At 54.2% G+C, this 19,121-nt stretch overlaps 1 protein-coding gene across 1 annotated transcript in view; it reads right to left on the bottom strand.

Moving 5' to 3' along the window:
* Positions 1–10,604, bottom strand: part of LOC147097835 (transcription factor 7-like 2) — a 115,075-nt gene extending 104,471 nt beyond the window's left edge. The window contains exons 1-3 of the mRNA XM_085970866.1: positions 10,259–10,604; positions 10,066–10,135; positions 9,811–9,923 (exon numbers count right to left, since the gene is read on the bottom strand). Coding sequence (XP_085826992.1) covers positions 9,811–9,923; positions 10,066–10,135; positions 10,259–10,558 — 483 coding nt within the window. The 5' untranslated portion in view covers positions 10,559–10,604. The remainder of the gene's footprint in view (positions 1–9,810; positions 9,924–10,065; positions 10,136–10,258) is intronic.
* Positions 10,605–19,121: the final 8,517 nt, after the last annotated feature.

Below are 19,121 nucleotides of genomic sequence, written 5' to 3'. Positions count from 1 at the left end.
CCGAGAGCGAGAGAGACCGCGAGCGAGAGAGACCGCGAGCGAGAGAGACCGCGAGCGAGAGAGACCGAGAGCGAGAGAGACCGAGAGCGAGAGAGACCGAGAGCCCGAGAGCGGCCGAGAGCCCGAGAGCGGCCGAGAGCGAGAGGGGCCGAGAGCGAGAGAGGCCGAGAGCGAGAGAGACCGAGAGCGAGAGAGACCGAGCGCGAGAGAGAACGAGAACAAGACCGAGAGCGAGAGAGGCCGAGAGCGAGAGAGGCCGAGAGCGAGAGAGGCCGAGAGCGAGAGAGGCCGAGAGCGAGAGAGGCCGAGAGCGACCGAGAGCGAGAGAGACCGAGAGCGAGAGAGACCGAGAGTGAGAGAGACCGAGAGCGAGAGAGACCGAGAGCGACCGAGAGCAAGACCGAGAGCGAGACTGAGAGACCGAGAGAGAACGAGACCGAGAGCGAGAGAGAGAACGAGAGCGAGAGAGCCCGGGAGCGAGAGAGACCGAGAGCGAGAGAGACCGAGAGCGAGAGAGGCGGCAAGCGAGAGACCGAGAGCGAGACTGAGAACGAGAGACCGAGAGACCGAGAGCGACCGAGACCGAGAGCGAGCAAGAGAGACCGAGAGACCGAGAGACCGAGAGCGACCGAGCGAGACCGAGAGACCGAGAGCGAGAGAGCCCAAGAGCGAGAGAGACCGAGAGCGAGAGACCGAGAGCGAGAGACCAAGAGCGAGAGAGACCGAGAGAGAGCGAGAGAGAGCGAGAGAGAGCGAGAGAGAGCGAGAGAGAGCGAGAGAGAGCGAGAGAGACCGAGAGAGACCGAGAGAGAGCGAGAGAGAGCGAGAGAGAGCGAGAGAGAGAGAGAGCGAGAGAGAGCGAGAGAGACCGAGACCGAGAGCCCGAGAGACCGAGACCGAGAGCGAGAGAGAACGAGACCGAGAGAGAGACCGAGAGCGAGAGAGACCGAGAGAGGCCGAGACCGAGAGAGGCCGAGAGCGAGAGAGGCCGAGAGCGAGAGAGGCCGAGAGCGAGAGAGGCCGTGAGCGAGAGAGGCCGAGAGCGAGAGAGGCCGAGAGCGAGAGAGGCCGAGAGCGAGAGAGGCCGAGAGCGAGAGAGGCCGAGAGCGAGAGAGGCCGAGAGCGAGAGACCGAGACACCGAGACCGAGACCGAGACACCGAGACCGAGAGACCGAGAGACCGAGAGACCGAGACCGAGAGACCGAGACCGAGACACCGAGACCGAGACACCGAGACCGAGTGACCGAGAGACCGAGAGACCGAGACCGACCGAAACCGAGAGACCGAGACCGAGAGCCCGAGGCCGAGAGAGACCGAGAGACCGAGACCGAGAGACCGAGACCGAGAGACCGAGACACCGAGACCGAGACACCGAGACCGAGTGACCGAGACACCGAGACCGAGAGACCGAGAGACCGAGACCGACCGAGACCGACCGAAACCGAGAGACCGAGACCGAGAGCCCGAGGCCGAGAGAGACCGAGAGGCCGAGAGAGACCGAGAACGAGAGAGACCGAGACCGAGAGAGAGACTACGAGAGCGAGAGAGAGAAAACGAGAGCGAGAGAGAGAACGAGCGCGAGAGAGCGACCGAGCGAGACCGAGTGCGAGAGCGAGCGAGACCGAGAGCGAGAACCAGACCGCGAGAGCAAGAGTGCGAACGAGAGCAAGAAAGCGAACGAGTGAGAGCGAAAACGAGAGCGAGAGAGAGCCCGAAACACCGAGACCGAGAGCGAGACCGAGAGAGACCGAGAGCGAGAGAGCCCGAGAGCGAGAGAGCCCGAGAGCGAGAGCGAGAGAGACCGAGAGCGAGAGAGACCGCGAGCGAGAGAGACCGCGAGCGAGAGAGACCGCGAGCGAGAGAGACCGCGAGCGAGAGAGAGACCGAGAGCGAGAGAGACCGCGAGCGAGAGAGACCGCGAGCGAGAGAGACCGCGAGCGAGAGAGACCGCGAGCGAGAGAGACCGCGAGCGAGAGAGACCGAGAGCGAGAGAGACCGAGAGCGAGAGAGACCGCGAGCGAGAGAGACCGCGAGCGAGAGAGACCGCGAGCGAGAGAGACCGAGAGCGAGAGAGACCGAGAGCGAGAGAGGCCGAGAGCGAGAGAGGCCGAGAGCGAGAGAGGCCGAGAGCGAGAGAGACCGAGAGCGAGAGAAAGACCGAGAGCGAGAGAGGCCGAGAGCGAGAGAGGCCGAGAGCGAGAGAGGCCGAGAGCGACAGAGGCCGAGAGCGAGAGAGGCCGAGAGCGAGAGAGGCCGAGAGCGAGAGAGGCCGAGAGCGAGAGAGACCGAGAGCGAGAGAGACCGAGAGCGACCGAGAGCGAGACCGAGAGCGAGACTGAGAGACCGAGAGAGAACGAGACCGAGAGCAAGAGAGAGAACGAGAGCGAGAGAGCCCGGGAGCGAGAGAGACCGAGAGCGAGAGAGACCGAGAGCGAGAGAGACCGAGAGCGAGAGAGGCGGCAAGCGAGAGACCGAGAGCGAGACTGAGAACGAGAGACCGAGAGCGAGAACGAGACCGAGAGAGACCGAGAGCGAGAGAGGCGGAAAGCGAGAGACCGAGAGCGAGACTGAGAGCGAGGGACCGAGAGACCGAGAGCGACCGAGACCGAGAGCGAGCGAGAGAGACCGAGAGACCGAGAGCGACCGAGAGACCGAGAGCGAGAGAGCCCGAGAGCGAGAGCGAGAGAGACCGAGAGCGAGAGACCGAGAGCGAGAGAGAGCGAGAGAGAGCGAGAGAGAGCGAGAAAGACCGAGACCGAGAGCCCGAGAGACCGAGACCGAGAGAGAGGCCGAGAGCGAGAGAGGCCGAGAGCGAGAGAGGCCGAGAGCGAGAGAGGCCGAGAGCGAGAGAGGCCGAGACACCGAGACCGAGAGAGCCCAAGACCGAGAGCGAGAACGACCGAGAGCGAGAGAGACCGAGAGCGAGAGAGACCGAGAGCGAGAGAGACCGAGAGCGAGAGAGAGACCGAGAGAACGAGACCGAGAGAGACCGAGAGCGAGAGAGACCGAGAGCGAGAGAGGCGGAAAGCGAGACCGAGAGCGAGAGAGAACAAGACCGAGAGCGAGAGACCGAGAGCGAGAGACCGAGAGAGACCGAGGCCGAGAGAGACCGAGGCCGAGAGAGACCGAGGCCGAGAGAGACCGAGGCCGAGAGAGGCGGAAAGCGAGACCAAGAGCGAGAGAGAACAAGACCGACAGCGAGAGAGACCGAGAGCGAGAGACCGAGAGCGAGCGAAACCGAGAGAGAGCGAGATCGAGAGCGAGCCCGAGAGAGAGAGAATGAGAGACCGAGAGCGAGAGAGACCCCGAGAGCGCGAGACCGAGAGCGCGAGACCGAGAGACCGAGAACGAGCGAGACCCCGAGAACGAGAACAAGAGTGAGAGCGAGAGAACGAGAGAACGAGACCGAGAGAACGAGAGCGAGAACGAGAACGAGAGCGAGCGAGAGCGAGAGAGACCGAGAGCGAGATACCGAGAGACCGACAGCCCGAGAGCTCGAGAGAGCGAGACCGAGAGCGAGAGCGAGACCGAGACCGAGAGCGAGACCGAGAGCGAGAGCGAGACCGAGAGCGAGACCGAGAGCGAGAGCGAGACCGAGAGCGAGACCGAGACCGAAAGCGAGAGCGAGAGCGAGACCGAGAGCGAGAGCGAGACCGAGGCCGAGAGAGACCGAGGCCGAGGCCGAGAGAGACCGAGGGCGAGAGAGACCGAGGCCGAGAGAGGCTGAAAGCGAGACCAAGAGCGAGAGAGAACGAGACCGAGAGACCGAGAGCGAGCGAGACCGAGAGAGAGCGAGACCGAGAGAGAGCGAGACCGAGACACCGAGAGCGCGAGACCGAGAGCGCGAGAACGAGAGACCGAGAGCGCGAGAACGAGAGCGCGAGAACGAGAGCGCGAGAACGAGAGACCGAGAACGAGCGAGACCCCGAGAACGAGAGAACGAGAGCGAGAGCGAGAGAACGAGAGCGAGAACGAGAGCGAGAGAACGAGAGCGAGAGAACGAGAGAACGAGAGCGAGCGAACGAGAGAACGAGAGCGAGCGAGAGACCGAGAGCGAGCGAGACACCGAGACCAACAGCCCGAGACCGAGATACCGAGAGACCGAGAGAGCGAGACCGAGAGACCGAGAGAGACCGAGAGCGAGAGAGACCGAGAGCGAGAGCGAGACCGAGAGCGAGACCGAGAGCGAGACCGAGAGCGACCGAGACCGAGAGAGACCGAGACCGAGAGAGACCGAGACCGAGAGAGACCGAGAGCGAGAGAGACCGAGACCGAGAGAGACCGAGAGCGAGAGAGACCGAGAGCGAGAGAGACCGAGACCGAGAGCGAGAGCAAGAGCGAGAGAGACCGAGACCGAGACCGAGACCGAGAGCAAGACACCGAGACCGAGAGACCAAGAGCCCGAGACCGAGAGCGACCGAGAGAGAGAACAAGAGAGCGAGGCCGAGAGCGAGAGCCCAAGAGCGAGAGAGAGAATGAGCGAGACCGAGAGCGAGCGAGACCAAGAATGAGAGAGAACAAGAACGAGACCGAGAGAGACCGAGACCGAGACCGAGACCGAGACCGAGAGCGAGAACGAGAGCGAGAGCGAGAGCAAGAGCGAGAACGAGAACGAGACCGAGCGAGAACGAGACCGAGCGAGAACGAGAGAGAGAGACCGAGAGAGGCGCAGAGACCATTCTCTTGGACAGACCCTTGCAGTTTAATTCACCGGCAGGATGCCCTGTTGTGTTTTGTGGAATCCCCTCCCCAAGCCCACCCCAGCTCAGGATTAACCTAACTAACGACATTGTACAAATTATATCAACAATGCCCAGGAATGCACACAGTGTTTGGGCAACGCACACACGGGGACCCGCAACAAAGAGGACAGTGTCCTAGCAACCAGCCCAATTGGCCCCAGACCCATCGCAGGAGGGGGAAGCCCACAAACCGAGAGGCCTTTGACTGGTTCCAGGTCCCTGTAAACAATGAATCGTCACCCTATTCAAACTAGGATTCACTGCTACTGCAGTGATCCCAGACACACACGGGCCATAATGCCATCCGATTGGACCTGGGTATCGTAGACTGCCAGCCTACGGCTCTCCCTGTCCAACCCATCCCTCCCCATCCCACCCCGTCCCTCCCACTCTCCCTCTCCATCCCGCTCCTCCCCCTCCTCATCCCTCCCACTCCCCCTCTCCCCTCCCCATCCCGCCCCTCCCCCTCTCCGTCTCTCCCCCCTCTCCTCACCCCGTCCCCTCCCCCTCCACAACCCTCCCTGTACTGCCACCCCGCCACTCCCCATCCCTCCCACTCCCCATCCCGTCCCTCCCACTCTCCCTCTCCATCCCGCCCCCTGCCCCTCCCCCTCTCCATCCCCGCCCCTCCCCATCCCTCCCAATCCCCATCCCTCCCAGTCCCCCTCCCCATCCCACCCACTCTCCATCCCATCCCATCCCTCCCACTCCCCCTCTCCATCCCGCCCACTCCCCCTCCCCATCCCGCCCCGTCACCCCCACTCCCCCTCCCCCTCTCCGTCCCTCCCCCTCTCCGTCCCTCCCCCTCCCACTCCCCCTCCCCCTCTCCGTCCCTCCCCCCCTCCCCCTCTCAGTCCCTCCCCCTCCCACCCCTCCCCACTTACCTCCCCCTTCCCCCTCTCCTCACCCCATCCCCTCCCCCTCCACATCCACAACCCTCCCTGTACCGCCACCCCGACCCTCCCCCCTCCCTCCATCCGTCACTCACCGTTTCAGAAACACACCCTGGGGATCACTCCCACAAGCCACCTCTTCCTCTTAACCGTATGCCCAGTGGCCTGTCCCCCCCATTCACTCTCCAGCTCTCCCGTTCTACCCCCCCCCCACGCTCTCATATACACCGGGCCGCTCCCCCTCTATCCCCACCACCCCCGTAAAAAGGGCAATGATGGTGCTTTAAATGCTTTCTCCACACTCCTGCTGCATGTTGGCAGATTGTCGGCACGGCCCTGGGTCCGTTAACAGGTGCGACAGCCTGCTCCTCATTAACAAGTACGTTTGGTTTCTTAGATGCACCGGGGGGGGGGGTGGCGGGGGGGCAGGGGTGCGGAGGAGAAAGAGACTGGGGGGACAGGGAGAGGGGGTCAGGGTGGAGGAAGAGACTAAAGTGGGGGGGGGGGGATAAACACACACGACCACGGTGTTGAGAGGGGAAATGAGATTCCGATCAATCAGGTTGGCTGTCAATGGATTTGGACAGAACTCAAACATAGACGTTTGAGTTGCTGCTCGCTAACCAGTCAACTCTTGGACCCTGACTCACCAAATGAAACCTTCTCCTTCTAATTGTTACAGTATCACAGAGACTGCTGGGGCACAGGGGACAGTGTAGAGTGAGCTTTACTCTGTATCGAATCCCTGCTGTACCTGCCCTGGGAGTGTTTGATGGGACAGTGTAGAGGGAGCTTTACTCTGTATCGAATCCCTGCTGTACCTGCCCTGGGAGTGTTTGATGGGACAGTGTAGAGGGAGCTTTACTCTGTATCTAACCCGTGCTGTACCTGCCCTGGGAGTGTTTGATGGGACAGTGTAGAGGGAGCTTTACTCTGTATCTAACCCGTGCTGTACCTGCCCTGGGAGTGTTTGATGGGACAGTGTAGAGGGAGCTTTACTCTGTATCTAACCCGTGCTGTACCTGCCCTGGGAGTGTTTGATGGGACAGTGTAGAGGGAGCTTTACTCTGTATCTAACCCGTGCTGTAGTCACTGGTGTAAAGCGGGATTGATGGCAATGCAAGCTCCCACAAACAGTAATGTGATATGTTAATTGAGGGATTGACCGGCCCAGGACACGGCGAGACCGCCCCCTGCTCCTCTTAGAATAAATGCCATGAGACCTTTTATATCTATCCGAGAGGCGTCTCTGATTGAAATTTCATCCGAAAGACAGCACCTCCGACAGTGCAGTACTCCCTCCGTGCTACACTGGAGTGTCGGCCTGGATTACAGGCTCAAGTCTCTAGAGTGGGACACAGTTGCCTCTGCCACTTTCCTCACTTCACCTGGCCCACCAGGCCAAACTCCTCCTAAGGATTCTCCCTGCCATAGCCCAGAACTTGCATCTTTCTCTAGTTTCTTTCCTATTTACTCTCATTCCCTCTCCAAACTCATCTTGTCCATTAGCCCCACCTCCTCCTCCCTCGACCCTATTCCCACCAAACTGCTGACCACCCAAATTCACTTCCTGGCTCCCATGTTAACTGATATTAACAGTTCTCTCTCCTGAGGTCGTGCCCTCCATCTCCTGCAAATCTTCTGTTATCACCTCCCCCCTCAAAAAACCCACCCTTGACCCCTCTATCGTTGCAAACTACCGCCCCATCTCTAACCTCCCTTTACTCTCCAAAGTCCTTGAACGTGTTGTCGCTTCCCAAATCTGTGCCCATTTTTCCCAGAATCCTATGTCTGAATTCCTCCCATCAAGTTTACGCCCCTGCCACAGTATCGAAATGGCACTTATCAAAGTCACAAATGACATGCAATATGACTGAGACAGTAAGCTATCCCTCCTCATCATTCTCGGCCTGTCTGCAGCCTTTGACACGGTTGACCACTCCATCCTTCAACGCCTCTCCACCATTGTCCAGCTGGGTGGGACTGCACTCGCCTGGTTCCATTCTTATCTATCCAGTCAGAGCCAGAGAATCACCTGTAACGGCTTCTCTTCCCACTCCCGCATCGTTACCTCTGGTGTCCCCCAAGGATCTATCCCTGGCCCCCTCCTATTTCTTATCTACATGTTGCCCCTCGGCAACATCATCCGAAAACACAGCGTCAGTTTTCACATGTACGCTGACGACACCCAGCTCTACCTCACCACCACTTCTCTCTCGACCCCTCCACGGTCTCTAAATTGTCAGACTGCTTGTCCGACATCCAGTACTGGAAGAGCAGAAATTTGATCCAACTAAATATTGGGAAGACGTCGGTCCCAGTCACAAACTCCGTGCCCGAGCCACCAACTCTATCCCTCTCCCCAGCCTCTGTCTGAGGCTGAACCAGACCTTTCGCAACCTTAGTTGAGTTTTTGACCACATATCCACTCCATCACCAAGCCCTCCGTAACATCGCCCGACCTGCCTCAACTCATCTGCTGCTGAAACCCTCTCCCTCGTCTTTGTTACCACTAGACTTGACTTTTCCAACACACTCCTGCCTAGCCTCCCACGGTTTACCCTCCGTAAACTTAAGCTCATCCAAAACTCTGCTGCCCGTGTCATAACTCGCACCAAGTCCCGTTCACCCATCTCCCCTGTGCTCGCTGCCCCGTGTCCTAACTCGCACCAAGTCCCGTTTACCCATCTCCCCTGTGCTCGCTGCCCCGTGTCCTAACTCGCACCAAGTCCCGTTCACCCATCTCCCCTGTGCGCTCTGACCTACATTGGCTTCCGGTCTGGTAACACCTTGATTTTTAAATTCTCATCCTAGTTTTCAAATCCTTCCATGGCTTTGCCCCTCCCTATCTCTGTAATCTCCTCCAGCCCCACAGCTCTCCGAGATCTCTGCGCCCCTCTAATTCTGGTCTCTTGAGCATCCCTGATTTTAATCGCTCCACCATTGGCGGCCGTGCCTTCAGCTCCTGGACCCTAAGCTCTGGAATTCCCTCCCTAAACCTCTCCTCCTTTAAGACGCTCCTTAAGACCCCTTTGACTGAGCTTTCGTCCCATGTCCGAATATCTCCTCATGTGGCTCGGTTCAGGTTTTGTCTGATTACTCTCCTGTGTAGCGCCTCGGGAGGTAAAAGGCGATATTAAAATACAAGTTGTTGTTGAAGGAACAAACTGATTATTGAACAGTGAGTTGCCCAGAGCTGGACTGGCAGCCACAAGCCAATAGTGGGGCTCTTGCCAACCTGTAATGTTGTACCCAACCCAACCAGGGACCCAAACTGCAGCGTAGCCGCACCAACACGTTCCAGAGTTCGGCTAAAGTCTGATCCAACACACACTCCAGACACACAGAATGGGATTAACTCATCCCTAAAACATAGGGGACACAGTTTGCGCTCACTCAGTCTAGGGGTCGCGATAGAGGCAGTCAAAATCACAGAGTGACTCCTACTGCTGAATACAGGCAGCAGGCAGAGAGATGAGGAGGCATTACAGCCAGATAGTGACCTAGTAGGGTGAGAGAGAAACTGGCACACAGAGAGGGAGGGAGGGAGGGAGGGAGGGACAGACACAGAGGCAGAGAGTGGCTGAGGGCAAGGGGGGGTGGAGAGAGGAGTGAGTGTTTCCAGACACAGTGACTGCAGTTAAATCCAGGGAAAACCTCAACTGGCAGGGCAGTGCCACCACCCTGGCAACCAGTGCCTCCACCCCTACCCCAATCCTCGGTGCAGGTTCTGGTGTTTGAATCTGCCAGTGTTTGATAGTCAGCTCCTGGTGTGGATGGTTATGGGTTGGAGGAACAGATTCTGAGGGCAGCACTTTATGTAAGTTCCACCCGCCCTGGGGCCCTTTCAAACTTCAGAAACTTCTGCCAAACTTTGCAAAATGTTCTGAAGAGCAACGAATGGGGGAAGGGGAGAAAGAGACCGAGAGAAAGAGCGAGACACACACAGACTGTCTGCCCATCCCGGCTCAGTCACAACCTAGAACAAAAGGCTGGGAGGCCAGGCTCGGGGGGTGGGGGTGGGAAGATGGCGATGGGAAAAGGAAACGGGAAAAGGAATAGGAAAAGGGGAAGCCCCCCTCCTCTCACAATATCCAACCCCTCCCCCCCAACAAACAATCCGACCGCAGCAACTTGCGAGAAAAAGTTTTGAGTAAAGTTTGCGGACACTCACCGTCCGGGCCCCGGGGGACAGGGCTCCGCTGGGGAGGTAGGGTCCCGACAGGTCCGGGATCATGATGAAGGGGTAAGCAGCTCCCTTGAAGAAACCTCCATCTTGCCTTTTGACTGGGAATTTTGGAACATGGCCGAGGGATAGAGAGCGAGAAGGAGAGAGAGGAGGGAAAAGTTTATAAAACTTTCTTAATGCAACGGAACATTGCAAAGATCTGAATGCGGAGAGCGGTTATTGTGCAGCGAAAGCTCTCACCTTCCTGCGGATAGTCCCTGGGTTTGTCCGGGTAACTCTCTGCCTGTCGGGGCTGGGGACGTCGGTCCGCCTGGAAGAGATAAGAGCCGTTAAAGTGGGGCAGAGGGTCGGGGCGGGGGGCGGACGGCCCGGGGGGCGAGGGGAAGGGAAGAGGGAAAGGGAACGGGAGGCTGGCCGCTCCCAGCGCCCTCACCTCGGACTCCGGGGAGCTGCTGCGATTGTCCGTCTGCTCCGTCTCATTGACCAGCGACGACTTGACATCGGCCAGGTCCCGCTCGGCGGACACACTGTCCGGGCTCTTCTCCTCCTGCTCGCCTTCGTCCTTGAACGCGATCATCTCATCGTCCGCCCCCAGGTCGTCGCCTCCGCCTCCGTTCAGCTGGGGCATGGTTGCGGGACTCGCGATCTCTCTCCTTCCCTCCTTCTCTCCTTCCTTCGCTCTCTCTCCTTCCCTCTCTCCTCTCCTCTCCTCACCGCGCTCTGATTGACACATTGATGGACGTGAAACTCACAAAGCTCTCACCAATCAGCAGCCCCCCCGGGGGCGGGGCTACTTGCCTTGAAATTGACACGATCCCAGGAATGCCCCTTTCCCCCTTCCCCCTAAATATTAAGCAACAATCTCTCCCCTCTCCACACCCGGGAGCTCAGTCTCTGTCTCCACTTCAAACCCCCGCCCCCGAGGAGAGATGTGTTGCGAGCAGGAGGAGGGGGTGAAGGTGCCCCGCTCCCTACCCCCGCGCTGCTCTTTAATCCGGGGCGAGGGGAACCTCAACCCTGATTCTCTCCCAAGTTTCTGCTCTGGAGCGGCTCAGGCAGCGGAGAGAAAGGCAATCGAGACTGTCACACAGCAGCATGCAGCTCCATAAACAGAGTCAAACAGGGCAAAAAATCAACTACAGACAGGCAACTACACACAGACAGACAACTACAGACAGACAGAGACAGGCAACTACAGACAGACAGACAACTACAGACAGACAGAGACAGACAACTACAGGCAGACAGGCAACTACAGACAGGCAGAGACAGACAACTACAGACAGACAGACAGGCAACTACAGACCGACAGAGACAGACAATTACAGACAGACAACTACCGACAGACGGAGACATACAACTACAGACAGACAGGCAACTACAGACAGACAGACAACTACAGACAGATAGGGACAGACAGACAGCTACAGATAGAGACAGACAACTACAGACAGACAGCTACAGACAGATAGACAGAGACAGGCAACGACAGACAGACACCTACAGACAGACAGCTACAGATAGAGACAGGCAACTACAGACAGACAGACAACTACAGGCAGATAGAGACAGACAACTACACAGACAGAAACAGACAACTACAGACGGACAGACTACTACCGACAGACAAAGACAGACAACTACAGACAGACAACTACAGACAGACTGAGACAGGCAACTACAGACAGACAGAGACAGGCAACTACAGACAGATAGAGACAGACAACTATAGACAGACAGAGACAGGCAACTACAGACAGACAGAGACAGGCAACTACAGACAGACACCTCTCAGACCAACCCCTGTATATGCACCGCAGTGCATTGGAATTTCTATCCACACCAGAAGCTCCTTACAATGATCCCCTCCACATCTCACTCCCAGTTATAATCCAGGGAACTATTTGCTCTTTTCTCCACCCAATTGAGTGGCAGATTCTCTTGGCTAATCTGTGCTTAACTTATCCGATGTGGGTGAGACTGAGGCTGAATTGGGTGCTCACGCCATCTCCCACTGAAGACAGGGACCCCCACCCTCCCCACCCCACCCCAGGGATCATTTAAATCAACACTCGGCTCAACCTCAAAGAACAAAGAATTTACATCCCATTCCGTGCTGGTTTTCAGAGAGCGGAAACCCTTCTGGAATTCAGCAGGAACTCTGTCTCGGTTTCACTGCACCAGTCAGGAGGTTACAATTGATCTCACCACTGACTGGAATCTCTGATTGGGAGGACTTCCCAATCCAATTCCCCTTCAAGCAGCAGGAGTTCTTCACCAACCTTGAAAGTTCTCTTTGATGGTGGAGAAGGGGCCTGACTGGAATATAAAGTGGTCTTCAATCTGCCATACTCTTCTTCAAAACTGGAGCTATATCTTCCCATCAATGATCGATGGTTATCATTCTTTAATGATATGATTATTACACAGAATTTACAGCATAGAAACAGGCCATTCAGTCCAACTGGTCTATGCCAGCGTTTATGCTCCGCACGAGCCTCTTCCCACCCTACTTCATCTCACCCCATCAGCATATCCTTCTAATTGAATATAACTGATCACGACTGATCTAACAGCCAATCATTCAGTATGAGCATCTCCAAGGGTCAGGAAACAATCTCATCAGTAAAGGTCAACTCATTTAGGAGCCAAATGTGTACAAGAGGAACAAGGGAAACATTCTTGACACACTTATCCCAGCCAACAGGTTTGTTCAAGATAATACAATAGGGGGAATGCAACCTCCGGGGTTGCCCACTGCGGAGAGGGGCATTATGAACATAAAACATAGGAACAATGACAGACAGAAGTCCTTCTGGTCCATCCAGCCCATCTCAAACAACTGTGATGCCTTGTGTATCACAATATATACACTCCCCACCCTACCCAAAACCATGTGATCTCCTGGGAGTGCGAGAATTACATCGGATATACGGCACAGAAACAAGCCATTCGGCACAATCAGTCCATGCCGGCGTTTATGCTCCACTCGAGCCTCCTCCCATCTTTCCTCATCTCACTCTATCAGCGTAACCCTCTATTCCCTTCTCCCTCATATGCTTGTCTAGCTTCCCCTTAAATACATCGATACTATTCGCTTCAACCACTCCCTGTGGTAGCGAGTTCCACATTCTCACCACTCTCTGGGTAAAGAAGTTTCTTCTGAATTCCCTATTGGATTTCTTAGTGACTATCTTATATTGATGGCCTCTAGTTATGCTCGTCCCCACAAGTGGAAACATTCTCTCTGTATCCACTCTATCAAAACCTTTCATCATTTTAAATTAGGTCACCCCTCAGCCTTCTTTTTTCAAGAGAAAAGAGACCCAGCCTGTTCATCCTTTCCTGATATCTATACCCTCGCATTTCTGGTATCATCCTTGTAAATCTTCTCTGCTCCCTCTCCAGTGCCTCTATATCCTTTTTATAATATGGCGACCAGAACTGTACACAGTGCTCCAAGTGTGGTCTAACCAAGGTTCGACACAGGTTTAGCATAACTTCCCCACTTTTCAATTCTATCCCTCTAGAAATAAACCCTAGCGCTTGGTTTGCTTTTTTTATGGCCTTGTTAACCTGTGTCGCAACTTTTAGTGATTTGTGTATTTGTACTCCGAGATCCCTTTGTTCCTCTACCCCACCCAGACTCGCACCCTCCAAGTGATAAGTGACCTCCCTATTCTTCCTACCAAAATGTAATACCTCACATTTATCTGTGTTGAACTTCATTTGCCAATTATTTGCCCATTCTGCAAGTTTATTAATGTCCTCCTGTAATTTGTTGCAGTCCTCCTCAGTATTGACTATCCCCCCAATTTGGTGTCATCCGCAAATTTAGAAATTGTGTTTTTGATTCCAAAGTCTAAATCGTTAATATAAATTGTGAACAGCAGTGGTCCCAGCACTGATCCTTGTGGAACACCACTACCCACCTTCTGCCACTGTGAATCGCTGCCCCTTACCCACCTTCTGTCGCTGTGAATCGCTGCCCCTTACCCACCTTCTGTCGCTGTGAATCGCTGCCCCTTACCCACCTGCTGTCACTGTGAATCGCTGCCCCTTACCCACCTGCTGCCACTGTGAATCGCTGCCCCTTACCCACCTGCTGTCACTGTGAATTGCTGCCCCTTACCCACCTGCTGCCACTGTGAATCGCTGCCCCTTACCCACCTGCTGCCATTGTGAATTGCTGCCCCTTACCCACCTGCTGCCGCTGTGAATCGCTGCCCCTTACCCACCTGCTGCCACTGTGAATTGCTGCCCCTTACCCACCTGCTGCCACTGTGAATCGCTGCCCCTTACCCACCTGCTGCCATTGTGAATCGCTACCCCTTACCCACCTGCTGTCACTGTGAATCGCTGCCCCTTACCCACCTTCTGTCGCTGTGAATCGCTGCCCCTTACCCACCTGCTGCCACTGTGAATCGCTGCCCCTTACCCACCTGCTGTCGCTGTGAATCGCTGCCCCTTACCCACCTGCTGCCACTGTGAATCGCTGCCCCTTACCCACCTGCTGTCACTGTGAATCGCTGCCCCTTACCCACCTTCTGTCGCTGTGAATCGCTGCCCCTTACCCACCTGCTGCCACTGTGAATCGCTGCCCCTTACCCACCTTCTGTCGCTGTGAATCGCTGCCCCTTACCCACCTGCTGCCACTGTGACTCGCTGCCCCTTACCCACCTGCTGTCACTGTGAATCACTGCCCCTTACCCACCTTCTGTCACTGTGAATCGCTGCCCCTTACCCACCTTCTGTCACTGTGAATCGCTGCCCCTTACCCACCTGCTGCCACTGTGAATCGCTGCCCCTTACCCACCTTCTACCGCTGTGAATCGCTGCCCCTTACTCCAGAGAAACCAGATAAAAACCCAGGCCAGTTTGGTGGGGAAATCTGGGAAATTCCTCTCCGACCCATCTAGATGATGGAAACGATTCCAGGAGATCACCCTGACCCTAATTAACATTACCAGGAACAGATCCCCAGTATGAGGTGATCTCTGTCCCAGCCAGAAGTAGGTCCAGCTTTTGCTTGAAGAATTCAGCGAATCAGTATCCACCGCATGAGATGGCAGCCTGTTCTGGAGGTCCACTATTCTCCGGGAAAGGAACCACCTCCTGATGTCTAACCTAGATCTGGCCTTACATAACATGAGATTGTGACCCCTGGTTCTCCCCTAACCTATTTAGTTGGAACAAACTGTCGACACAAACACAATCTCTTCCCTTCATCATCCTCGATTAGATCACCTCTAAGAACATAAGAAATAAGAGCAGGAGTTGGCCATTTCACCCTTCGAGCCTGCTCCGCCATTCAATAAGATCATGGCTGATCTTCTACCTCATCTCCACTTTCCTGCACTCTTGATTCCCTTAATATCCAAAAATCTATCGATCTCTGTCTTGAATATACTCAACGACTGAGCCTCCACAGCCCTCTGGGGTAGAGAATTCCAAAGATTCACCACCCTCTGAGTGAAGACATTTCTCCTCATCTCAGTCCTAAATGGCCGACCCCTTATTCTGAGACTGTGACCCCTGGTTCTAGACTCCCCAGCCAGGGGAAACATCCTCCCTGCATCTACCCTGTCAAGCCCTGTAAGAATTTTGTATGTTTCAATGAGATCACCTCTCATTCTTCTAAACTCTAGAGAATATAGGCCTAGTCTACTCAATCTCTCCTCATAGGACAATCCCCCCATCCCAGGAACCAGTCTGGTGAACCTTCGTTGCACTCCCTCTATGGCAAGTATATCCTTCCTTAGGTAAGGAGACCAAATCTGTACACAATACTCCAGGTGTGGTCTCACCAGGGCCCTATATAATTTCAGTAAGACGTCTTTACTCTTATACTCAAATCCCCTTGTAATAAAGGCCAACATACCATTTGCTTTCCTAATTGCTTGCTGTACCTGCATGTTAACTTTCAGTGATTCATGTACAAGGACACCCAGGTCCCTCTGAACACCAACATTTCCCAATCTCTCACCATTTAAAAAATACTCTGCTTTTCTATTTTTCCTACCAAAGTGGATAACTTCACATTTCTCCACATTATATTCCATTTGCCATGTTCTTGCCCACTCACGTAGCTTGTCTATATCCCCTTGAAGCCTCTTTGCATCCTCCTCACAACTTACATTCCCACCCAGCTTTGTGTCATCAGCAAACTTGGATATATTACATTTGGTCCCCTCATCCTAAGCATTGATGTAGATTGTGAATAGCTGAGGCCCAAGCACTGATCCCTGCGGTACCCCACTAGTTACAGCCTGCCAACCCAAAAATGACCCTTTTATTCCTACTCTCTGTTTTCTGTCCATTAACCAATCCTCAATCCATGCTAGTATATTACCCCCAATCTCATGAGCCCTAATTTTGTTTAATAACCTCTTGTGTGGCACCTTATCGAATGCCTTCTGAAAATCCAAATACACCACATCCACTGGTTCTCCCTTGTTTATTCTGCTAGTTACAACTTCAAAATACTCTTAACAGATTCATCAAACACGGTTTCCCTTTCATAAATCCGTGTTGACTCTGCCCAATCATATTATTATTTTCTAAGTGCCCTGTTACCATGTCCTTAATAATAGATTCTAGCATTTTCCCTACTACTGATGGCAGGCTAACTGGTCTGTAGTTCCCTGTTTTCTCTCTCCCTCCTTTCTTAAATAGTGGGGTTACATTTGCTACCTTCCAATCCATGGGAACCATTCTAGAATCTATGGAATTTTGGAAAATGACAACTAATGCATCAACTATCTCTATAGCTCTTTGAAAACCCTAGGATGTAGGCCATCAGGTCCAGGGGATTTATTGGCTTTCAGTCCCATTAATTTCTCCATTACTACTTTTTTACTAATACTAATTTCTTTCAGTTCCTCATCCTCGCTAGAGCCTTGGTTCTCTACTATTTCCGGGAAGTTTTTTGCATCTTCTTCCGTGAATAGACATAAAGGGCTGGATTTTCATTGAGGAGGTGGGTAGGAGGCGAGACTACAACTTTCGGGGTTGTAGTCCTGCCTCCATCGAGTTCTAGCCAACCCACACGATTTTGACTTGATTGACCTTGTTGAGCCCGCCCAGTGGGCTCAGCAGGCCAATTAAGGGCCACCCAGCAACAGGTGACATCACAGATTGATATCAATCTGTGATGTCACCTGTTGCGCTAGAATTATGGCTGAAGTCTCTGGAGTGGGACTTGAACCCACGACCTCTCTGACTCAGAGGGCAGAGTGCTACGGTTGACACCTCAGAGTAGAGGCTTCATTCCGAACATCACACAATGGAGATGGGCTCAGTCACTACTCCCCACAACACCAGAGTTCCACTCGCCCTCTGGCCCTCCCCACACACGCTGCTAACTGTTCAGCCTCTAGTGCGAAAAGAATAACTCTTCGCTGAAGGGAAAGAAAACCATTTCCATTAATTTATTCAGCAAATGCTGTGAGTAATGAATATTTAATGCTTTCATACATTTCTCCAATTCGATTCGATAAAGCTCAAGGATTGAAAGATATCTCAGGTCAGGATGTTTGGAGCACTGGATCTGTCCCTTGTAGCGCAGGAGCTGCCAGTCCTGTGCTGTGAGGCCAGAACTAGCTCCACCAGTCAGACGACACGCAATGTCCGTTCCCCATTGCTGAGTTCGACTCTGCCCTCGTACACGTCACTCGCCTGCTTCTGATTTCTATATTAACAAGCTCCTCTTGCTCATTAATTCTCTGCATTTCACTCTCCCCTTTCTCAAATGTCTCTCTCTCTCTCACTCTCTCTCTCTGTCTCTCTCTCTCACTCTCCCCTTTCTCAAATGTCTCTCTCTCACTCTCTCTCTCTCTGTCTCTCTCTCTCACTCTCTCTCTCTCTGTCTCTCTCTCTCACTCTCTCTCTCTCTGTCTCTCTCTCTCACTCTCCCCTTTCTCAAATGTCTCTCTCTCTCTCACTCTCTCTCTCTCTGTCTCTCTCTCTCACTCTCTCTCTCTCTGTCTCTCTCTCTCACTCTTCCTCTCTCACGCTGTTTCATTCTTTCACTCTGTCTCCCTTTTTCTTTCATTCCCTCTCTCTCTCACTCTTACTCTCCTCTTTTACTCTCTCTCTCTCCCCCCCTCTCTCTCTTTCACACTGAACAGGGGCTGAATCTCAATCACAGGGGGGCTGGGTCATGATTGCGGAGAGCGAGGGGTCCCGGGCGGCAGCGGCCCAGATAATTTTTGAGGTTCATTCCTGCTCCCCTGGAGCCCACAAAAAATAAGCCGAGACTGACCTTTGACCGGGTCTCTTCTCTTCCATCACCTGAAGAACCAGAGGCGACATGAGGACATTTTTTTAACACAGCGAGTTGTTGTGATCTGGAATGTGCTGCCTGAAAGTGCGATGGAAGCAGATTCAATAATAACCTTCAAAAGAGAAAGGAAAAGAATGACAGGACTATGGGGAAAGGGCTGGGGAGCGGACTAATTGGATCACTCTTTCAAAGAAGGTCATTGATGAAGCAGCTGAAGATGGTTGGGCCTAGGACACTGCTCTGGAGAACTCCTGCAGTGATGTCCTGGGGCTGTAATGATTGACCTCCAACCACCACAACCATCTTCCTTTGTGCTAGGTATAACTCCAGCCAGTGGAGAGTTTTCCCCCCGATTCCCATTGACTTTAGTTTTACTAGGGCTCCTTGATGCCAGACTTGGTCAAATGTTGCCTTGATGTCAAGGGCAGTCACGCTCACCTCATCTCTGGAATTCAGCTCCTTTGTCCATGTTTGGACCAAGGCTGTAATGAGGTCTGGAGCTGAGTGGTCCTGGTGGAACCCAAACTGGGGATCAGTGAGCAGGTTATTGATGAGTAAGTGCTGCTTGATGGCACTGTCGACGACACCTTCCATCACTTTGCTGATGATTGAGAGTAAACTGATGGGGCGGTAATTGGCCGGGTTGGATTTGTCCTGCTTTTTGTGGACTGGACATACCTGGGCAGTTTTCCACATTGTCGAATAGATGCCAGTGTTGTAGCTGTACTGGAAAAAGCTTGGCTAGAGGCGTGGCTTCACAAGTCTTCAGCACGATAGCCGGGTGTTGTCGGGGCCCACAACCAGTGCACTCAGCCATTTCTTGATAGCACGTGGAGTGAATTGAATTGGCTGAAGACTGGCTTCTGTGGTGGTGGGGACCTCAGGAGGAGGCCGATATGAATCATCCACTCGGCACTTCTGGCTGAAGATAGTTGTAAACGCTTCAGCCTTGTCTTTTGCACTCACGTGCTAGGCTCCACCATCATTGAGGATGGGGATATTCATGGAGCCG

The sequence above is a fragment of the Somniosus microcephalus genome, chromosome 30 (assembly GCF_052327205.1).
Source record: "Somniosus microcephalus isolate GS21.2 chromosome 30, FLI_Smic_1.0, whole genome shotgun sequence".
NCBI lineage: Eukaryota > Metazoa > Chordata > Chondrichthyes > Squaliformes > Somniosidae > Somniosus > Somniosus microcephalus.
This window is presented reverse-complemented; position numbering and strand designations above follow the sequence as displayed.